The sequence below is a fragment of the Megalopta genalis genome, chromosome 12, assembly GCF_051020955.1.
Source record: "Megalopta genalis isolate 19385.01 chromosome 12, iyMegGena1_principal, whole genome shotgun sequence".
In the NCBI taxonomy this organism is placed as follows: domain Eukaryota; kingdom Metazoa; phylum Arthropoda; class Insecta; order Hymenoptera; family Halictidae; genus Megalopta; species Megalopta genalis.
The window spans coordinates 7,145,112-7,163,813 of NC_135024.1; the positions used below are offsets into that span (position 1 = coordinate 7,145,112).

The following is an 18,702-nucleotide window of genomic DNA, read 5'->3' on the forward strand; positions in this document are numbered from 1 at the left end:
TGAGCCACCATCTAGCCTTCATAGATTCCTTTTTTGCATACTTTGTCAAGTCAAAATGCTTTCCCGCAAATTTTCCGTAGTTCCGTCCCGCTTTGTTTTGATACAAGTGTGACTCACGGGCGAAGCAAGCCTGGCCCAGGCCTGCCTGCAAGTGTGAACACATTTGGACGGTGCCGGGCGGCCTGGCACGCCGCGAGCACGGCGCGCGTAATGTAAACACTCCAATGTAAATCAAATGGAAGAATGATTCGGCCTTGGTCGGCCTTGGAGCACGACCTGAACCTAGCACGTATGTAGATGTGTCACAAACGTTAGCATCGCGACGTTGCTAGAACGATCGGCGGTCGTTAGACGTTGGTCGAACGAAACGAACAAATTGAAAAGAAGATTCGTAACGTTCGGCCAACGTACCGATAAAAGTACGCGCTCGCAGAGCACGAGGCAGAACTAAAATGTGTTTAAAATGCGGCCAAAAGGAAGATGAAAATTTATTTTATTCGTGGTTTGATAGATCACGCGCGGTTCAACAACAAAATGAAAATATAAAACAAAATGTGAATGTGAGTATTTGAAAATTTCATCTAAAATATATAATGGATGTGTTTATTAGTTGAGGATCAGTTTTGTAATTGATAGCAAACATCTCATAGTTTAAGCTGTTCAATAAACTATAAAAAATTATTTAAGTAAGAAGGAAGAACTATTGAAAAAGAAAAAGGTGTTCACAACGTCCTTAATTTAAAACACAGCATGAAACTAAAGGTAATAAATATATTACCTATTAATTGAATATTTATTAAAAGAATGTATTTATATATAGCTGAGATGTGCGAGGACTCGAAAATTTCGAGACAGGACCTTGACAGTGTTACGGCTTAGCGTGCTTGCAGATCCAAGGATACGGCGCGTGATAGCGGTGGAAGAAGCGGATGGAAACGTGGCGACGTCTGGTGGGCGCCATCCAAATTAACGGCGCGAAATTCAAACAGACAAATGAATTTATACTAATTTGCGCTCTTATAATGAATAGAATAAATTAAGTTTACTTATAAAATATGTCTTATGTCTATACGCTCTTATATACCTATATGTTATCTTACCTTACAAAGTTAATATAACCTACGCAATACGACAACTTCACATAGCTGACGTAACAACAGATTCGAAATCGATAATTACATCGAGCTAATGGCTGTGAAACAGAACTGAGGAAAAATAGATTTTTTAAGTAGTAAATAAACTATAGGCAATTTTATCTTCTCATGTAATACAGAATTTAGCAAATAAACTTTTTTTGAAATAGTAATTATACGTATGGAAATAACATTTCAAATATATTTAACAACGTAATATCCGTATGTAATTAATATTTCAAAAAAAGTTTACTTACTAAATCCTATGCATATTACATGAGAAGATAAAAATATTTATAGTAAAAATGCGAATATTTATAGTTAAAATGCGAATAACGATGTAAAAATACCTCTATTTCGCAAATAAGGTTTTGATATTTATAAAATAATATTTTGCTATAATTATAAATATGATATCGGTTGTGCAATCTCTTCTGAATTTTCAGCTACAAGCTCAAAAGTCTCGAATTTTACCAGATAGTATGTGCTAAATTGTTGCAAACGTAATTTCGATCTTTCAAATAGATAGCTTACAAAAAGAACCTACCTAGATAGCTTACAGTAACCTAATTATATATATTTCTTTGTAATGAGATGTATTTATTATACTACTATAAGTTCCACGCGTTCCTAGATCACATGATAAATGACATACTATCCAACGAGTCAGATTATAGCTAATTGCGCATAAGATCAGTGCAAAAGAATACATACTTTACTATTTGAACATCAGATAAACATTTACATGAATTGATACAATTGCTTTGATTAGAGGTAATATTACCTTTTTACGATTAATATGAAATGAAACATAATGACAATTTTAAATAATCAAAATTCTCGAATTAAAAAGTAGAAAGATTCTTTACCGGTACCAGTCTTGAAATAAAACTTTCAACTTCATGTGATTATTAAATATTTAAATAACATGAAACGTATTTAAAAGAAAAATGGAGGCGTCGCTTCTGTCACTTAACAGTGACATCAGACAAACTACACCAACATTGTTGGACAAACTTTAAAGAAATTTTATTATACATACTTCTCCGAAACTCGAAAAAACTTGTAACAGTTTCAACGAGACACCTTGTATATGATTCGTGGCATATTAGACTCATTTACTTGTTGCTAGATGCATCAGAGATGCTTGCACACATGCACAATACATATGTGTAGTTACCACATAGTATGCATGCATGTGATATCCGACGTGCATCATCGCGCTATGTATATCTGAATGTGGTTAAGGATTTAATCGGCGCTATGAATCGCCGTTTTTAGTGGAATTACACAGGAATCTTTTGAAGGTACTGTTACAAACAATTCGTTTTCTTATTATATAATTGACGTTATTATTGACACAACAATGATGTCAAGCACAAAATAAAAAGCACGTAACGCCGCGGAACGTCGACGTTTTCATTTCGACACGCATCGATACAGAGCAAACAAAGTACAGTTACGTACAAGTAGAAATGAACAGTGCGGAATCGATAAAATAAGCAATAACTTGGTGCTGATTTATGTATACATTCTGTCTAACATCCGGGTAATTTAAAATCGTTCTTGCAGTGGTGGTGACCTCCCGTGGTAGATGGAATATTTGCAGTTGAACCCGGCGTAGTTTCGCGATTGTAACAACGATGAAACGGTCGTACCAAGAAATCATTGGTTAGCTGATACACTTTGTGACTCGTTCGGACCCGTCAGGACGCAAAGTGCAAAGTTACCCCGATGCTTCTGCGTGCTGGTCTGTTGTGTGACGTCGTATTGTCTTTTAATAGTCAGCCCCTGTGACCGGTTTTTCCGTAGTTAAAGAGGCCCCGTTGCACGTCGAGACGCGCCCTCGTCCGACCTTGAAACCTATAATCGTTCAGAGCGTTCGATGTTCGAAACATCGTCTGGAAAAACTGTGAATCGTGCTCCACAGGTTCGACTCGTTTTGTTTTCTTCGGCGCCTCGTTAACGCGGAGCAACAGTGAAATGGCGAAAAAGACGTACGATCTGTTGTTCAAGTTACTGCTCATCGGTGACTCCGGAGTCGGCAAAACCTGTATATTGTTCAGGTTTTCGGACGATGCCTTTTCCACAACATTCATTTCTACTATAGGTAAGAAAAATAATTATGGATTATTAACTAGCCGCTCGCAACAGAAGCGCAACTCGTGAACCGGATCATCCAACAGCGGAAATTTCTTTCGGCATAGTAGGTTATGCTGCCAAGATGAAATTGCAATATTCTATCAAAACAGAGTTCGATATAAATCACATAAAATTGTTTGTTTGTTTCATTGGTCAATGCTTACGATCAAAAAGGATTAATTGTCAAAAAATCAAGATTGTATTTTCAATCGGTTGATTAACTTGCGAGTTACCAGTTACTAATTGTAAATATCATTCGTTAATCGTCAATTTAATTAAAAAATATTGTAATTTAATCATGAACTGTCGATTTTTTATTCAAACATAATTGAAATTCAATAACAGTAGCCGATCACTCATTGTATTAAACATTACTCAATTCTATGAAAGTATATGAGAAATGCTACTTGAAAACTAATTATATAGTCTGCATTAAAGTTTATTGCTTTTTGAATGGCAAGTGAATGTGAAAAATGTAAACAGATATTATACGTTGTCCTTTTCTTTACTTAGGTATCGATTTTAAGATCAAGACAGTCGAGTTAAGAGGAAAGAAAATCAAATTACAAATATGGTAAGTTATAAAATATTAAATATATTTAAACATCATTTAATCCACTTATTTACAGGGATACAGCTGGTCAAGAAAGATTTCATACTATTACTACATCATACTATAGGGGTGCAATGGGTATTATGCTTGTTTATGATATTACTAATGAGAAAACGTTTGAAAATATTGTCAAATGGTTAAGAAATATTGATGAAGTAAGTATAATTGAAAATTTGAGTTTTGTACAAATAGAGAAAATAACTAGATTTTGTATTCTGCATTTTACCATTACAGCATGCGAATGAAGATGTAGAAAAAATGATATTAGGAAATAAAAGTGATATGGAGGAGAGACGCGTGGTCAGCACAGAAAGAGGAGAAGCGGTAAAATAATGAATACTTGCTAAATACAATGTCTCACAGACGAATGTTCAAAATGAATAAATTGATGTAACCTTACAGATAGCAAGAGAGCATGGTATCAGATTTATGGAAACATCTGCAAAGGCAGACATCAACATCGATCGTGCATTTAGTGAATTAGCAGAAGCAATATTGGAAAAAACACATGGAAAAGAACCCCAAGATGCTCCTGATAGAGTAACAGTCGATCGAAGAGTGGAAAGAAGTTCTAATCGGTGCTGCTAATTTTATATTATTTATTTTAATGGCGCATAATAAACTATATATCAGCTCGTGCCACTCAAAATAGATTTGTGGATAGATTTAGAGCATAATTTAAAGCATAATAGTATAATTAAACTCTTCACATCACTGCCTAAACAAATTCAATTCAACTTATTTGATAACTGTTGAGAGAAAACGTTTTACTCGTGGTATAAAAGGAACATCTCTCGTTTGAAAGGTGAAGTTTTTAACTAGATCTGGGTTTCAGAGGGTGGAACATAAATGCTGTTTGTCACTTATACAATTGTACTTATGGATATGTTTATTGCATGTATACAAACATTGAAGCTCTATCAGAGTTTTTATAAATAATATAAGAAATCGATAATAAGTACTGCTGATGGAGCTTTGTTTTCCATATGAAACTCCATGCATTGTTGCACGAACAAAGTTAACTAGGAACAATTTATTTGCTATGAGGCTGCAATTTGTTACCATATTGAGAAGAGTGAGAATGAATGTGGGCTTTTAAACTTAAAAAAATCTATGTGAACATTGAATGCTTTTTCATACCGACATTGCACTATATATGCTTATTTACATTTTAAGTTAAATCTGAAAGCTTAAGATCAAGAGCTTTTATCCTATTTGTGTAAGACTAATTTACTACAAATATAAAAATATTCACAATTTTCAAGCACTCGTCTCCTTATGTCCCACACAATAAGCGTATGTATAGTGATGTATAATTATGTAGGTAATATTGTCACTGCAGAATTTTTTGTGACAATGTATAATACATCAATACATCCAATAGTAACCATTGGAAAAATTACATAAAATCGTAGATATTCAATAACTGTTTTAAATATTCATAAGAGAAAAATATAAATATCCACTTACACTTTGGAATTTCTTTATTTAAATATTATCAATGGCATTGCCTATTTTGAAATATACATTACATGTAAATACATGTTTAGTTTACATTTATAGTTGTTTACACTTATACATGTGTCACTATTGCGAATATAAACATTGAAACATATCATGTAAATCAATCATGTGCTGGATATGAAGAACTTCCTTGTGTAACAAGATCGTACAAAAAGATATATTTATATCCCGAAAAGATGTTTTATAGAATCCAGGGAGATTTAATATACATGAATAATAATACTTCTTTAAATAGTATACAATACAAACGAAACAAAGAAGGATACACGTATTCATACTGCTGTCACATTCATCAAAATCTTATTTATACTATCAACTATAAATAACAATTAGCTTGCCTCTCAAGGTAAGCATAGGAATTACTTTATTTGATTTACAAGACTAGGAGTCATACTTCAAGATATTGATTTTTCTACGCTTTTTGTGATAGCAATAATTTGAAATCGTGTAAAAGCTATTATTTTGTAGAAATTAACGCGCAATACATGCTGTTCAATTATTTTTTAGATCTCAATTATTCGTCTGCAATACTCTCTGAATTAAACAAGCAAAGAGAGTCAAAACAGAATAATAATGAATAAAAGCATTTCACGTTAAAGATTAATCCCAACGACTGCCAACACCATTATATATTACAATATTTAATCACGTGATGTTCCAATAATAGTTAAAATGTAAATGAAGATGTTAATAACATCTAAGTAAAGATTCAATGCCGCGAAGATATACTCCTCCGGAGAAATTGCATACTTGTGTTCACCACCAAGCATTATTTGCGTGTCGTAAATTAAGTAAATACAAAAGAGCAAAGCCCCGACCGATGCATAAACTAATCTTACAATTGGTCCATGCCAGAAAATTGTGATTATTCCAAAAAGCATAAGAATAACCAACGCGACGAAAAGAAAACTAGATAATCCAGTGAAATCGATTTTCGTTTGGAATGCAAATAACGTCAGTGCAAAACAAACAGCTGCAGTAATTCCAACGGCCAGTATAACCTATAAACATTTAAAACTGTATAATACGTTCAAGAAATTGAACAATTTTATGTTTATATTTTTCTCTTTCATATATTACCTCTTCAGAATTGTACGTGGAGGCAGCTGTACCTAATAATACACTTTCTGCTAACGTGAATAAGAACAGAAATATGAAATTCATTGGAGACTTTCGTCTAACATCTGCACAACAAGCCATGCATATGATCAGAACAATTGTAACTGCAAAACAAATCCAAAATATTTCTGTATGGTGTCGCACCCAAAGCTTCGTTGGTTCATGATAAAGGAATAATGCTATTATTCCCACCGTAATCAGAAGCTGTGACATCAGTATACTATACACTTTTCTGAAAAATGTACATAATGTTACAATTCAAGACAGTTTGCCAGGAACTTTAAGAAACATGACATTATACGAACCTTATGAATCCACGCCTAATTGATTTATCATTGAAATCAAATCCTTTACACAAATCATGTTGTGTAGGATCTTCTGCATAATTTGTATCATACATGCTTGGATGTGCTGAAAACCCACCTTGTGTTGGTATTTGATTTGGAGGAGGAACAAATCCAGGTGCTGCAACAAAATACATACAGGTATTGTAGATATCATCTACTTTCATTAGAATAAAAAGTATGCCAACCTGGTGGGATTGTCCCGTATGGAGGTGGATATCCTGGATTAAACCCGTCTTGAGGTGGATAGCCAGGATTTGGTTGAGGATAACCTGCACAATCAATATTTAATGGATAAAACATTATTCTGGAATGAATTCTGTTCTCTAACATAAGCATTAATTTCTACAAACTCTTGTGCTCTAATAACAGCCACTGATTAGTAATATAGCATGAAAGTTATTAATAGCATTGGTCACAATCCCTTCTGTGTAAATATGTGAATATTATAAGTGCATTATTAGTAGATTGCAGATTTTTATGCAAAATAAAAATTTTCCAAGTCAATTCTATGGTATAGAAATAAATTGAAAATGTAATTCTTCCTTTAGCAATTTAAATATTTTGTTAATAATGTAACAATAATTTCCTTAAATTTTTCTAATATGTACAGTTTCTTAAATAACTTATCACTTTTTGTCATAAATGCATAAAATCCACAGACTAATTATTTGCTGTTAATGATTATAAATTATGACTGAAGTGTCCACACACTCGTAGATGGTTAAGAACGATGATTGTCACTTGAAATAAGCATCATAATATTTACAGTTTGCTAAACATTCTGCTGCATATATTAGAAGCATAAATGATATTAAAGATATTTTGAACATATAAAATAAAAAATTAGAACCTTGTGGTGGTGGGTATCCTGGAGCAGACTGCCAAGTTGCCATTTTGTATTTTCTCTAGCTGAAAAATAATCTATTATTATAACAAATTAATGTTAAAAAATGTATCAGCAACCTTTAAATTATGATATAATAACATTTGATTTACATGTAATTTATTACAATATCAATTACATTTAATAATATTTTAGAGGGCATTAAAATATATAGACGTGTCAATATATTAATACGACTTAGAAGTAAAATCTTTTCTTTAACACATTCGTCACCCAGCACCATCGTAAGAACGATACAACTTGAGTAAGCCCGTGCGTTGTCAGCAATCTAATGTTACAGAGCCTTTGATACATTATAAAATTATATTAGTTCCAAAGTGGTGAAAGCGATAAGCTTTTCAATTAGAGGACTACGAGGGATGTCACTGCAATTATCCCAGATCCTTCATTTAGTCATGAAACATACTTTTTCTGAGATGCACATCAGAGATTTTTTTATTCTCAAAAAGCAAAAATTGCATTAACGCGTGTTGTACATCTTATATTTATATTTCAGTTCATATTTATATTCCTTTTGAAAATCCAACTGAAAATCTTATTTAATTTGAACAAGAAGAGCGTCACCCATATATAGGAACCCCACAGAAGCATATCCGTCACCCAGATATGGGTGACGTGGTGACGAACGTGTTAATGGAATATTCCCATTTAAAAAGATCAAAGATTTGATTGTTATGAATGATTCATATTGATGGTTATGAATGGGCAATATTCTTTAAATCTAAGAATTTGACTCATTTGATTTTAATCTTATCTGAATGTACAGACCTGCCTACATCATTTTAGATATCAGAGATGCAAGTACATACCTGAAATTGTTAAATTCAAACCTGAGCTAACCTGAAAAGACTTGTATTCATATTTATAAATACCCTAACATGTGGTTGATCTGACATAAATCCATGTAAATGCTTACAACTAGATATATACGTAAGCAGTACAATTGAACATAAATACAAATACAAGATTTCGTCTTTTCAGAAAATTAATATCAAATGAAAATACACTTAAAGAACACCAATTCACAATTATCTCTAAGTATTAATTTAATACATTGATATCGCCTGTAATTTAATATTGCTGTTAGAAATAAATATTATCCGTTATTAGGAACATAAGTACACAGTACACAGATGTGTTTCTCTCATCATATACTATATACCAGTGGAAAAAGAAGTATAATAAAAAACATTGAAAGCCATCAAGTTACGTTAGATTGAGCACAATTTCATCTTCTCATCGATGAGATGCCGCAATTATGTTTTTTTGCTGTAAATTTGAATACCTACAATGATTAATAAGTTGTTTCGGTCAGCAAATTATAGCATTGCAATACATAGTAAACAGAACGATGTCATGGTTCTCGGAAAAACAGCTAATCGGATTAAAACTTCACAGCGGACATTTTCCGAACTGCGCTGCCATGTTCCAGAAAAATAATCTTTTCTGCAATAGCATAGCAGAACATTATAGTTAAAGAATTAGTAGTATAATTGGTGAAGCAGAACATTACGATATTTGACAGAAAAACAGATTGTTATCTGTGCAAGTCAATTCGATGCGTCATGCGCACTTTCTAGAAATGGTTACAATCGATAATAATGAGTAAAAGATGGCAATTATTTACCTCTTTAAAAGAGCGCTTTAAGATCTTGAAACCGCGGGTTGATCGGATACGCTTAAAATGATAATTAGTTTGCCGAGTTTACACAGTGGATCACGTCTACTAATACAATATGGTATATGTATACGAGAATTGTACGTTCGTAATGTAGCACAGAGATGTCACAGTTACTGGACTCATCAACCTTCGACTGAAAATCTTAGGCGAGCAACGAAATAGCAGATACCAGAGACCTCTCTGCCGATATTAAATAGGTTGAGTTGAATGTGGGAAGTTTTACGTCAGTCTACAGAGCGCTTGCGCGATGCGTTTGCATCGTTCTGCAATTTAACGTTAAGAAATATTATTGGAGCGCAGATAATGATTTTGGAATGTTAAAAATATTCTCCAATGAAACGCTTAAATGCTACTAATAATTATACGATATATCAGCATAATATTAGATAGATATATTATGTTACTTTCATGAGCTATACTATAATACAATTAATATCTAATATACGTATGATTATATGTAATTACAACATATGTATTACGTTATGTATATCGTTCCAAAATGAAGTGTATGATTTGATTACTTCTCAAAAATGTTTATAAGATTATACTGATTAACCATGATAACTGTGGGGATTCCCAATAAGCGGATTTATATAGTACAGCCAGGTTATTTTAACATTACTAAGAGATGTTCATAACAGAAACATAAGAGTACTATTGTAAAGGGTTGACACACGTACGTTACCATTTTCAGCGTATTTACATAATTGCATTTATTTTAATATTTTGGTAATGTCAATACAGAAATCCTACGCAGATGAGTCACGAATTTTATTGACGTGATAACATATATGTACGTATTGACATATAACAATCTTTTCCTATAGTAAAACCAGAATAACTACGTCGCCATGTTTTAACACCTGTTAATTAACGTTCACGTACTTGTATGACGTTATCATCTATGTATTGCATAATAGATGATTTGTACTAAGCTTGAAAATTTATCTTATTCAATTTCATAAATGAATATGAATGCTTTCTAGTGTATATTAAATACATATGTAAGTAACATATGTATATAAATACAAAATAGCTTGTAGGAGACATCTAGGGATGTGAAATTCTCTAGGGATATTCCACAAACGCAAGTTGCGTGGTAGCGAAAAGTGGAAGCGTAACCCCGCTACATGCGGGGTTCTTTTCTATTATTTCTCCTAAGCATTTTCCTACAAGATCGTGCAATTACATTAACAAAACTGTTGTATACAATATCCCAAATACATAACATTAATTTCTATATTTTTGAGCCTCCTTCTATAACTTGTTTGTTTATGAATTGAAAACAAGATAGCGCTGGTGAGGTTAGTTTTTGTGTACACGTACGAAGCTGGCACATTAAATACAACTGTATTAAATGTTCTATAAACTTTTTTACAGAAATAATAATTCCATTGAAATCTCGAATGTTGGAAATGCATTTTTTGTGGAATGTACAATAGCTGGACGTTAAAAAACTTCAACAGGTCTTCATGGAATGATAATAGGATACAATTTAACGACATTATCAATTAAAAACGAGAAAGCAGTCACAGGAGATACTGCTTAGTGCATGGATCTTAATTATGAGAAACTTGCTTAGCTGTTCGTACAGAGAATAGATATATTGATTCATTTACTGTAATCAATGCTTTGATATATGGAAGAATTTTTGATAAACAGAAGAAAAGGATTCTTTGCATCAAATGGGACAATACAGGAGAAATGATTTCCATTGGATTTGTAGATACAATTAGGGTTTGGAAGGTTCATCGGGTTTGCAATTTGCAAGATAACAACGTATAAGAAAGTCGTTAAAAAAGAAACTATTATATGGTGTTTAGCAGTTACAGATGATAATGTTATAGTTTCTGGAGATTTACGTGGCTGTTTATCATTTTGGGATCCTCACAAGGGCACCTTAATTGAATTACACGAAAGCCATACTGCAGACATATTAGCTGTTACATTAACCCATAATGTGAACATTGTATATTGCGCTGGCGTTGATCCTATAGTTCCAAGTTTTTGTGAAATAATGGTATACTCTACTGAGAAACCACAATGGGTGAAAAGAATTGAAAGATCTTTGCCAATGATGTGAGAGCTCATGTGGATGTAGATGGGAAATATATTTAGTCAGTGAAGATGAAAATCTCACATAATTAATCAATAATCACTATTTGTAGAAAGTCTATTCTGTTCAGATACACAAATTTCGTTGAATTGTGAAGGCTCAGTTCTGTTACAGTCTCTCCAGATCTCTCCTCGTATAATACATCACCTAAAAGAAAAGTTGATAAAATTACTATAATTGGAAACAAGCAGACGAGTCATGTTAGATTTCTCAATTTTGATGTTGTAGATGAAGAGACGTAATTGTTGAAGAATGATTTCGGCATTTCTACATCTAGGCTGTAAGAAATATTATTCAGTCCAAACGGTAAATTATACGTGACGATTAACAATGACTGAAAGAGGAATACTGTGACGCTATATAAAATAGAAAAGAAGCATTTAAGGTATCTTAGTTCTTTCCATGCGGAAAAGGGATCTATTGTAAACGTTGGACTGATTTGTTTCTCCTTTGACAGCAAATATTTTCTTTGCGCCGATCGTCAAGGCGTAATTGCTATTATATACACTATATATAATTTTAGAGAAACTGAGCACAGACACCCTTGTAGCACGGTTGCTGCTTAAGTATAATTATCTTCCAACAGCCATGTCTGTACAGAACGACACTCTGAACTCGATCGTCGCGTATTCTGATCACAAGGTAAGAAAAATGAGGTCAACTGTAAAATACTAAGGAATTTCAGCGAAATAATCCAGCTTCGTAAAATGACGAATTAATTCCAGCAGTCCATAAAAAAAACGTCTAATCTATCCACAGCATTTTCTGTCTTCCATGAGACTGCGCTAGATTACTGCTATAACTCCCTTCCAATATCACACCACGAACAAAATTAAAAATCGTAAAACGTCCCGCTTTATCGGTAATCATCTCTAGCACTCAATTCCCGGTTTTTATTTCAGTTCGTCAAGTAGAACTTTCTATAGAGGCAGTATACGAAATATTTTAACAATTTCCAAAGCCGTCTGCCGAAGCAATGGGTGGCGTGGCTCTTCCCCATAACGAACATAATCTTCGATCCGCAAAAACGAGAACGTTATAGTAACGCACGACGACTCGACGGTGTACGTGATCAATAAGTCGAACGAGCTCCCGGACAAAGAAGCGAAAGAAGCTTACATCCCGAGCTGGGAGTCTCACCAAACTTTTCAAATTCTCAGGAAGCATAAAATAATTTCGATTGTCCATTTAAACGGATTAGGGAATCGAAGTAAAGAGAAACGTTGTTCACACTGTTTGCAGCATCTGGTTTATTAGTTATGTACTTTTAGTTTATACTTTTTAGCTGTGTACGATACGTATGTTGGTTACGTATTCTAAGTTATTATTCTCCTGTCTTTCTAATTTCAAACATTTTAATATAATACTCTTATTACCTATAAATCTAGTCAACGCTCAATCGATCGGGTAGGTTGTCCCATTTCACATCACGGGTTTCATGAAGGTTTAATTGTCCTATGCAGTGTTCGGAATGACAATGAACAATATTTGTCAACAAACCGGTAATTGTGCACCTTCTAGTTAATGCGAATTTAAGATTGTATTCGGGGCCGAATGAACGCAGACCCACCATCCCGGATGTCGTTCTGGGAATGGCCGGCGACGGTTTTAGGGGAATCGGCGAGCGTTTAATCGCATCTTCCGGTGGTTTGCGTTCGAAGGTGTCTGCCGGAAGTCCCTTCTTTCTGCATTCTTTGGCCAGCACCTACGGTCAACGACACCGGGACACATTAAAATTCGAGTGGTGAATCCTCTCCATTCTCGCTCCTTTACCCCGAATCTGTTCGCAGTACTTTTTTAAAGAATTCACCAAGTTAGATGTTCGTTCTTCAAAGGTCAATTATGTATAAAGTGATTTCTTTGTTAAAATTCCACAATATCATTAACCAAAATTTCTATACACCTATCTGATTTTAAATTTTTAATTTAAACTTATATTTTGCTCTAAATTGCTACTTTTCTTATGATCACTTAACACACACGATGTTGGCAGACCGCCGTCTATAATTTAAAAAAACAGGTCACCCATAGCGATCGAAAGTTTGACCACCCCTGTTATACGCAAACGACAAACGAACGGGTTGCACGCGTCAAATCTTGTCGAAAATCACCGCACTCCTCGTGCGATCTTACCGTCTCGCCGGCCTTCCTATCCTCAACCTTGACTTATTTTCTGTCCGCCATCTTTTCTGAATCGCTGGCAAGAAACTGAGAAGAAGTGTAAAATCTAACAATGTATTTGCGAGACATCGAAAACTAGACTGCACCCTCGTTGTTCTTCGCGGTTTGTTCGATATCTTTGTTGCCATAGTCTGTCTCACCTCCGAAGGACAAAACTCCTTCCCATTGATGAAATATTGCCCCCCCCCCCTTCCCGGCCAAACAAACAGTAATCTATCAAGCCCTCGACACCCGTGTATGAATAACGCATCCGGTGAAGAAGGTTACAGAAACTTTGATTCGGAAGTCTTTCGGGGTGCTGGCATAATTCAATATCGTCGTCGGAAGAAGCGACTGTCAGGTGGTCACGCATCCACGGAGTTTCCGGGGCAAGTGGCAGACAGGATCGGCGGACTATCGATTTGCAGTAACAGCTGCATAAAAGGGAGGCGAGTTACCGCGGAAAATCCCATCGAGCCACGTAAACCGAGCCTAAAGACCCTGGCGGGCTATAAACCGAGAAGCGTTTAATCTCCGGCGCAGTTGTAACTCGTGGCTACGAAGGCGTAGACGTCTCGGTTTAAGCCTGCAGGAAATAATCAAAGCGGCGATACCGCGGCAAGTACAGTCTGTCGCTTGGCGCCGATGCACGTGTACGTGAATTTAGGTGCGCCCCGGAACGTTCGTCTTGGTTCGGCGAGAAGGTAACGGTTTGGAAACCTTTGTAGTTGTGAGGTCGGCTGGGAGGGGGTGCTCGGGGGATGGAAACGGCTGTAGAGTGCAATGTGCCGAGATTACGACTAATCTGCGCCCGAGACCGGTCGGAAGCGTAGTTTCTGTAACTTACATCGCTTAAAGCGTCAGCTCGTTCAACCCTCAAACTCCGTCGCCACTAGTGCCCGGGCTCTCCGTCGGTTTTACCCTCTTCCTTCTTCCATCGATCCCTCCATCTGGCCGTCCTTTATCCCGCCTCCTTTTATCCGACTCTCCTCTCCGCAACCACTCTTGCATTAGCGTGGACCGATTCCTTTGGGAAAATTGCGTTCTGGAAATTCGAAGGTTGCGCGCGTTATGCACCTGGCCGGGCTCCGGGAAACGGGCCGAAACTTTATTCTCCGCCGTACCTGGGAAGTTCGCAAGGAAAAGTGGACAACGGGCTTGCCGCCGTACCGCCCCGGGCTCCCTCTTCACCTGTCCCCGACACGATAAGCCGATTAAACGGGATCTATTATTTACACGGCGGCGTCCTCTTCCTCGGAAAGCCATCATCGAGGAAACGCGAGCCGGCCGAAGGGATAAAAGGCAACGGAGCAAGCCTTGACGTGAGAGATTCAATTGGCCGGAGCCTCCTGGCACCAACAGCTGGAATTAATCACCGAAAGATCGTCGATATACGCTACCCGTTCGGGAGATAACGCGGCCCAGGGGGAGAGCCCACGTACTTTCGGACACGCGAGGGGTTGCGCATCCTCTCTCTGTTCTGCCCTCCCCCCCCTCCCCCCTCGGTCTCCCCGCTCTTCGCCATGTCGTTATCACGATACCAATATTCGCACTCTCTTCACGCGTGGCCGTGTATACCCGTGTATACCAATTGACGCCTGCTTCCCTTTTCACGTGGCCTATCAGCGATCCCCTCGATCGCGCGTACACCGCTGCGCCGCGCCGCGCCGGTGATATCTGAAGTGGCCGCGTCCCGCACGCGAGCTTCATCAACATCGCGGCTGGGGCGAGAGGGGAGGGGAGGGGCGGGGGCAGCATGTTCGGAGGAATTCCCGCAGTGATTCGCGTGTTGCCGCGCCACTTCCGTGTGCATCCTCAGCCTCTGAGTGTTTCGTGCCGATCGATCATCCATCCCGCGGCGGTGCTTGCGGCCGTCTAGAGACACCGGGGAGACCACTTTGTCCCCGGCGCGGCGTGCTCGACGATTGCGAGGATCGTTCCGATCGTTGTCGCTCGGCGCAGAACGAGGCGGCACGGTGGCGATTCGGGACGATCCTCCTCGCCGGCAAGGAACGCGTCTGCCCGGCTACATATGCACGGGGACGAAGGTCAATGGGGTGGCGTGGAAAAGAGCCAGGTGAAAGGAGAGGAGAAAGACGGACAAAAGGGAGGGAGGACAGGGAGCAAAGGGACAGGGGCTGCAGAGAGAAATTTGCGGGATCGTAGATGTAGAGACACGGTGGGGCACGCTGTAAATTACAAGCGGAGCGCCAAACCGCTATGGTCTTCTCTCGGTGGCGCAGGGGTGTCTAGACGTATAGATAATGCCGAGTTTGTGCGGGGCAGACGCAAGCTAGACGGTCCCTGGTTCATCCAGCCACCCGAACCAGCCAGCCAACCAGCCAGCCAGCCAGCCAACCAGCCAACCGGGCTAGGCTAGACACATCGACCATGCTCCGTTTCTCTCGGTACCTATCTGTCTCTCCCTTTCTCTCTCTCTTCCCGCCTCTCTTTCTGTCCCCGGCGCTCCGCGAGATCTTCCAGCCCGTTCTAGCCGACGCTATCGTGTTCCACCTATAACGTTGTCCTCCTTGTCGCATCTAGCCTTCCACCAGCATACCTATACGGTATATACCAACCGGATTTCCCATCGTTTTCGTCGCACCGGCTCACGAACCCGAGCTTCCTCCTGCATTCGTCGCAGCAGGCAAGAGATGCAAATCCTCAATAGCATCGCCGCTGGATCCGAGATCCCATTGGCAGCGATCGTGACGTGGATGACGCACGAGTCTACCGTCTTCCTTCCTATCCACGCCACCGCCGCCACCATCACCGCAACCACCACCTACCCCCTTCCCCCCCCCTCCCCGCCACTCCCCCGATTCGACCCGCCTCGCAGACAACGAGGTGTGTTATCGCGCGACCTTAGAATTGTTCCCTTCAACGCCGGTATATATAGGGAGCGACCGGCGTTCTTCTGCATTCAGGGAAAATTCTGGGATCCCCGTAGACAAGCGGTCGCTGGAAATGTTCCGGGAACTTTAATAGAATATGTGTTCCCGAACAAAAGACGCCAGGAACCGTTGTACCGGCATATTGTTCCGGATCAAGGGGCATGCTCGAGCGATTACGAGGTAGCTGGTACCAGCTGATAATGCGCTATCGGTGATTCACTCGCGACGAATTTGTACGAGCGAGATAAGGAACACTCGGCGCACTGTTCGACGGTGGATGCGGGGTGGGGGGGGGGGGCGTTAAGGTGTACCGGTTGCTCTAATTGTTACTATTATTTCTTACGTAGGGGCGCCGTCTTCGCAATGCGCAACAATTTAATTTGGAAATTTCTCATCCGATTGTACAGTTTCATCCTCGTTCCCAAGGGATTTGCCAAGTTGGTATTGATTTTTCGTGAAATACCGCGAGGTCGGACCGACCGGATTCGATTTTATTGTATAAATTACAAAAATTCAGTTACTCCAATGAGCTTTCGTATTTTATACGGTCAAAATGAATCGATTTAACCCTAACGGAGATTTCAAATAATAAACTGTTACGTATGAATGTTATTCCGTTCTTTCAAGTTGGAATAAAATTCTGTCCCTTTCGCCACAATATTCAAGTATTCAAGGAAATGTAGATAGAGAATAAATACAAATTTGTTTCTTCTTCTAATTTTTTTATTGGTCATCATAACTAGGATGAATATGGTACGGCGAGGGATTTAAGAAGCGCTCGAATTTCTTCGACAATCGCGAAAGCATAAGTCCGTTGTCAGATTCTTTGTTCAACACGAATCCGTGATAGATCATAAGCGAACGAAAATATTCGATAATATACGGTGTGTGCTCATTGCAATGCCGCTGCAGAAAACTCGTTTTCAACCTGTCGATCCCCATAATCCCACACTATATCGCACGACCTTTCCCTGCACCTGTCCTCCCCTCCCGGCCCGCGCCGACCGCCGTAGTGTTTTAATCGGCAGACTGCAATGCATAAATCCCCGTTAAATAATACGGCAGTTAACAGTGCCATTAAGCCGTTCGAGATACCGCAAAACCGGTAGGGCGCTCCTCGCTGTACGCGCGAAGTCCGTATTTATCGGCAGCCGACGCGCCGGCACCGAGAAATATTGTTCTGCATTCGTTTCCCTCCGTTCGGTGACCGGCGAATACGCAGACCGTGGGCGTCGGGGGAAAAAAAACGGCGATCCGACGTCGAACCGCCGGGAAAATGACCCAACAGAGGTACAAATGCCCGCTCCCCGTTCCCTCGTTCCCCCCCGTTCCAAGCCCCAACTGACCGCGTAATTAATTGTTACGATGGTAATGAGCGGAGTCATTTTTACGCGGCGTGAATCGCGACGAGCGACCGTCGGCTTCCTATAAATATAACATTTCGTCGGGATTATTCAACGGCTCGCTGCACGGACTCGAAAGGAAGCCGCCGGTGACGGTTCACGAGCCATTCGAATGATTCCGTTTCGATGATTCCGAATGAAGCCACGGCAGGGTGTGTTCCTTTCAAGGACCAGGCTTTGCGCAAGCAAGTATTTAGTGTCATTTTTAGTCATTTTTGTTGGTCTTGCACTTAAGTTAAAGCAATTAGGAAATACGTCAGGCGTCTTATTCTTTTGTCCAGCATTGTACGTATAATTCCTTTCTCCTGTAATTCACTGTTGTTTTGGTCAAACGTTCGTCCGCGGGGAAGAAATTCGGTTCGGATTACTTTAATCGCGTTAGAAATAATTTGGCAGCCGTTCGAATGATTCCGTTTCCATGATTCTGGATGAAGCCACGGTAGGATGTGTTCCTTTCAAGGACCAGGCTTTGCGCAAGCAAGTATTTAGTGTCATTTTTAGTCATTTTTGTTGGTCTTGCACTTAAGTTACAGCAATTAAAAAATAGAGCATCTTATTTTTTTGTCCAGCATTGTACGTATAATTCCTTTCTCCCGTAATTCACTGTTGTTTTGGTAACGTTGATTTGGTCGAACGTTCGCCCGCGGGGAAGAAATTCGGTTCGGA

The 18,702-nt window shown here is 38.7% G+C and overlaps 3 protein-coding genes and 2 long non-coding RNA genes across 12 annotated transcripts; 4 read left to right on the forward strand and 1 right to left on the reverse strand.

Annotated features, from left to right (window-relative positions):
* LOC117217472 (uncharacterized) lies at positions 1-1,054 on the forward strand. Of its 2 annotated transcripts, XR_004489564.2 has the most exons (3): positions 15-560; positions 651-762; positions 821-1,054. It is a non-coding gene; the product is annotated as an uncharacterized LOC117217472 (long non-coding RNA). The 2 variants fall into 2 exon arrangements; XR_004489563.2 differs by having other exon boundaries at positions 1-762.
* Positions 1,055-2,287: 1,233 nt separating this feature from the next.
* On the forward strand, positions 2,288-5,152 carry Rab10 (RAS oncogene family member Rab10). Of its 3 annotated transcripts, none has more exons than XM_033465033.2 (6): positions 2,288-2,440; positions 2,706-3,243; positions 3,789-3,849; positions 3,905-4,043; positions 4,123-4,212; positions 4,291-5,152. In XM_033465033.2, exons 2-6 carry the CDS (start codon positions 3,117-3,119, stop codon positions 4,474-4,476), a joined length of 603 nt encoding a protein of 200 aa, XP_033320924.1. In that variant the 5' UTR covers positions 2,288-2,440; positions 2,706-3,116; the 3' UTR covers positions 4,477-5,152. The 3 variants fall into 3 exon arrangements, with proteins under 3 accessions (XP_033320924.1, XP_076381932.1, XP_033320925.1); XM_076525817.1 differs by having other exon boundaries at positions 2,329-2,440; positions 3,064-3,243; XM_033465034.2 differs by lacking the exon at positions 2,288-2,440 and having other exon boundaries at positions 2,608-3,243.
* Positions 5,153-5,354: 202 nt separating this feature from the next.
* Lfg (Glutamate NMDA receptor-associated protein 1 lifeguard) lies at positions 5,355-9,651 on the reverse strand. Of its 5 annotated transcripts, XM_033465030.2 has the most exons (7): positions 9,410-9,649; positions 9,072-9,228; positions 7,729-7,787; positions 7,064-7,147; positions 6,837-6,996; positions 6,493-6,763; positions 5,355-6,413 (listed from the first exon to the last, which is right to left on the reverse strand). In XM_033465030.2, exons 3-7 carry the CDS (start codon positions 7,769-7,771, stop codon positions 6,054-6,056), a joined length of 918 nt encoding a protein of 305 aa, XP_033320921.2. In that variant the 5' UTR covers positions 7,772-7,787; positions 9,072-9,228; positions 9,410-9,649; the 3' UTR covers positions 5,355-6,053. The 5 variants fall into 5 exon arrangements, with proteins under 5 accessions (XP_033320921.2, XP_033320920.2, XP_033320919.2 ...); XM_033465029.2 differs by lacking the exon at positions 9,072-9,228 and having other exon boundaries at positions 7,729-7,799; positions 9,410-9,650; XM_033465028.2 differs by lacking the exon at positions 9,072-9,228 and having other exon boundaries at positions 9,410-9,648.
* An 861-nt stretch (positions 9,652-10,512) lies between these two features.
* On the forward strand, positions 10,513-11,668 carry LOC117217473 (uncharacterized). Its single transcript, XR_013034525.1, has 2 exons — positions 10,513-10,767; positions 10,844-11,668. It is a non-coding gene; the product is annotated as an uncharacterized LOC117217473 (long non-coding RNA).
* A 241-nt stretch (positions 11,669-11,909) lies between these two features.
* l(3)72Dn (UTP4 small subunit processome component l(3)72Dn) lies at positions 11,910-17,345 on the forward strand. The gene is given in 5 exon segments (XM_076525679.1): positions 11,910-11,929; positions 12,037-12,079; positions 12,081-12,221; positions 12,482-12,601; positions 12,603-17,345. Coding segments are annotated over 5 exon segments (558 nt in total). The 3' UTR covers positions 12,837-17,345.
* The last annotated feature ends 1,357 nt before the right edge of the window (positions 17,346-18,702 follow it).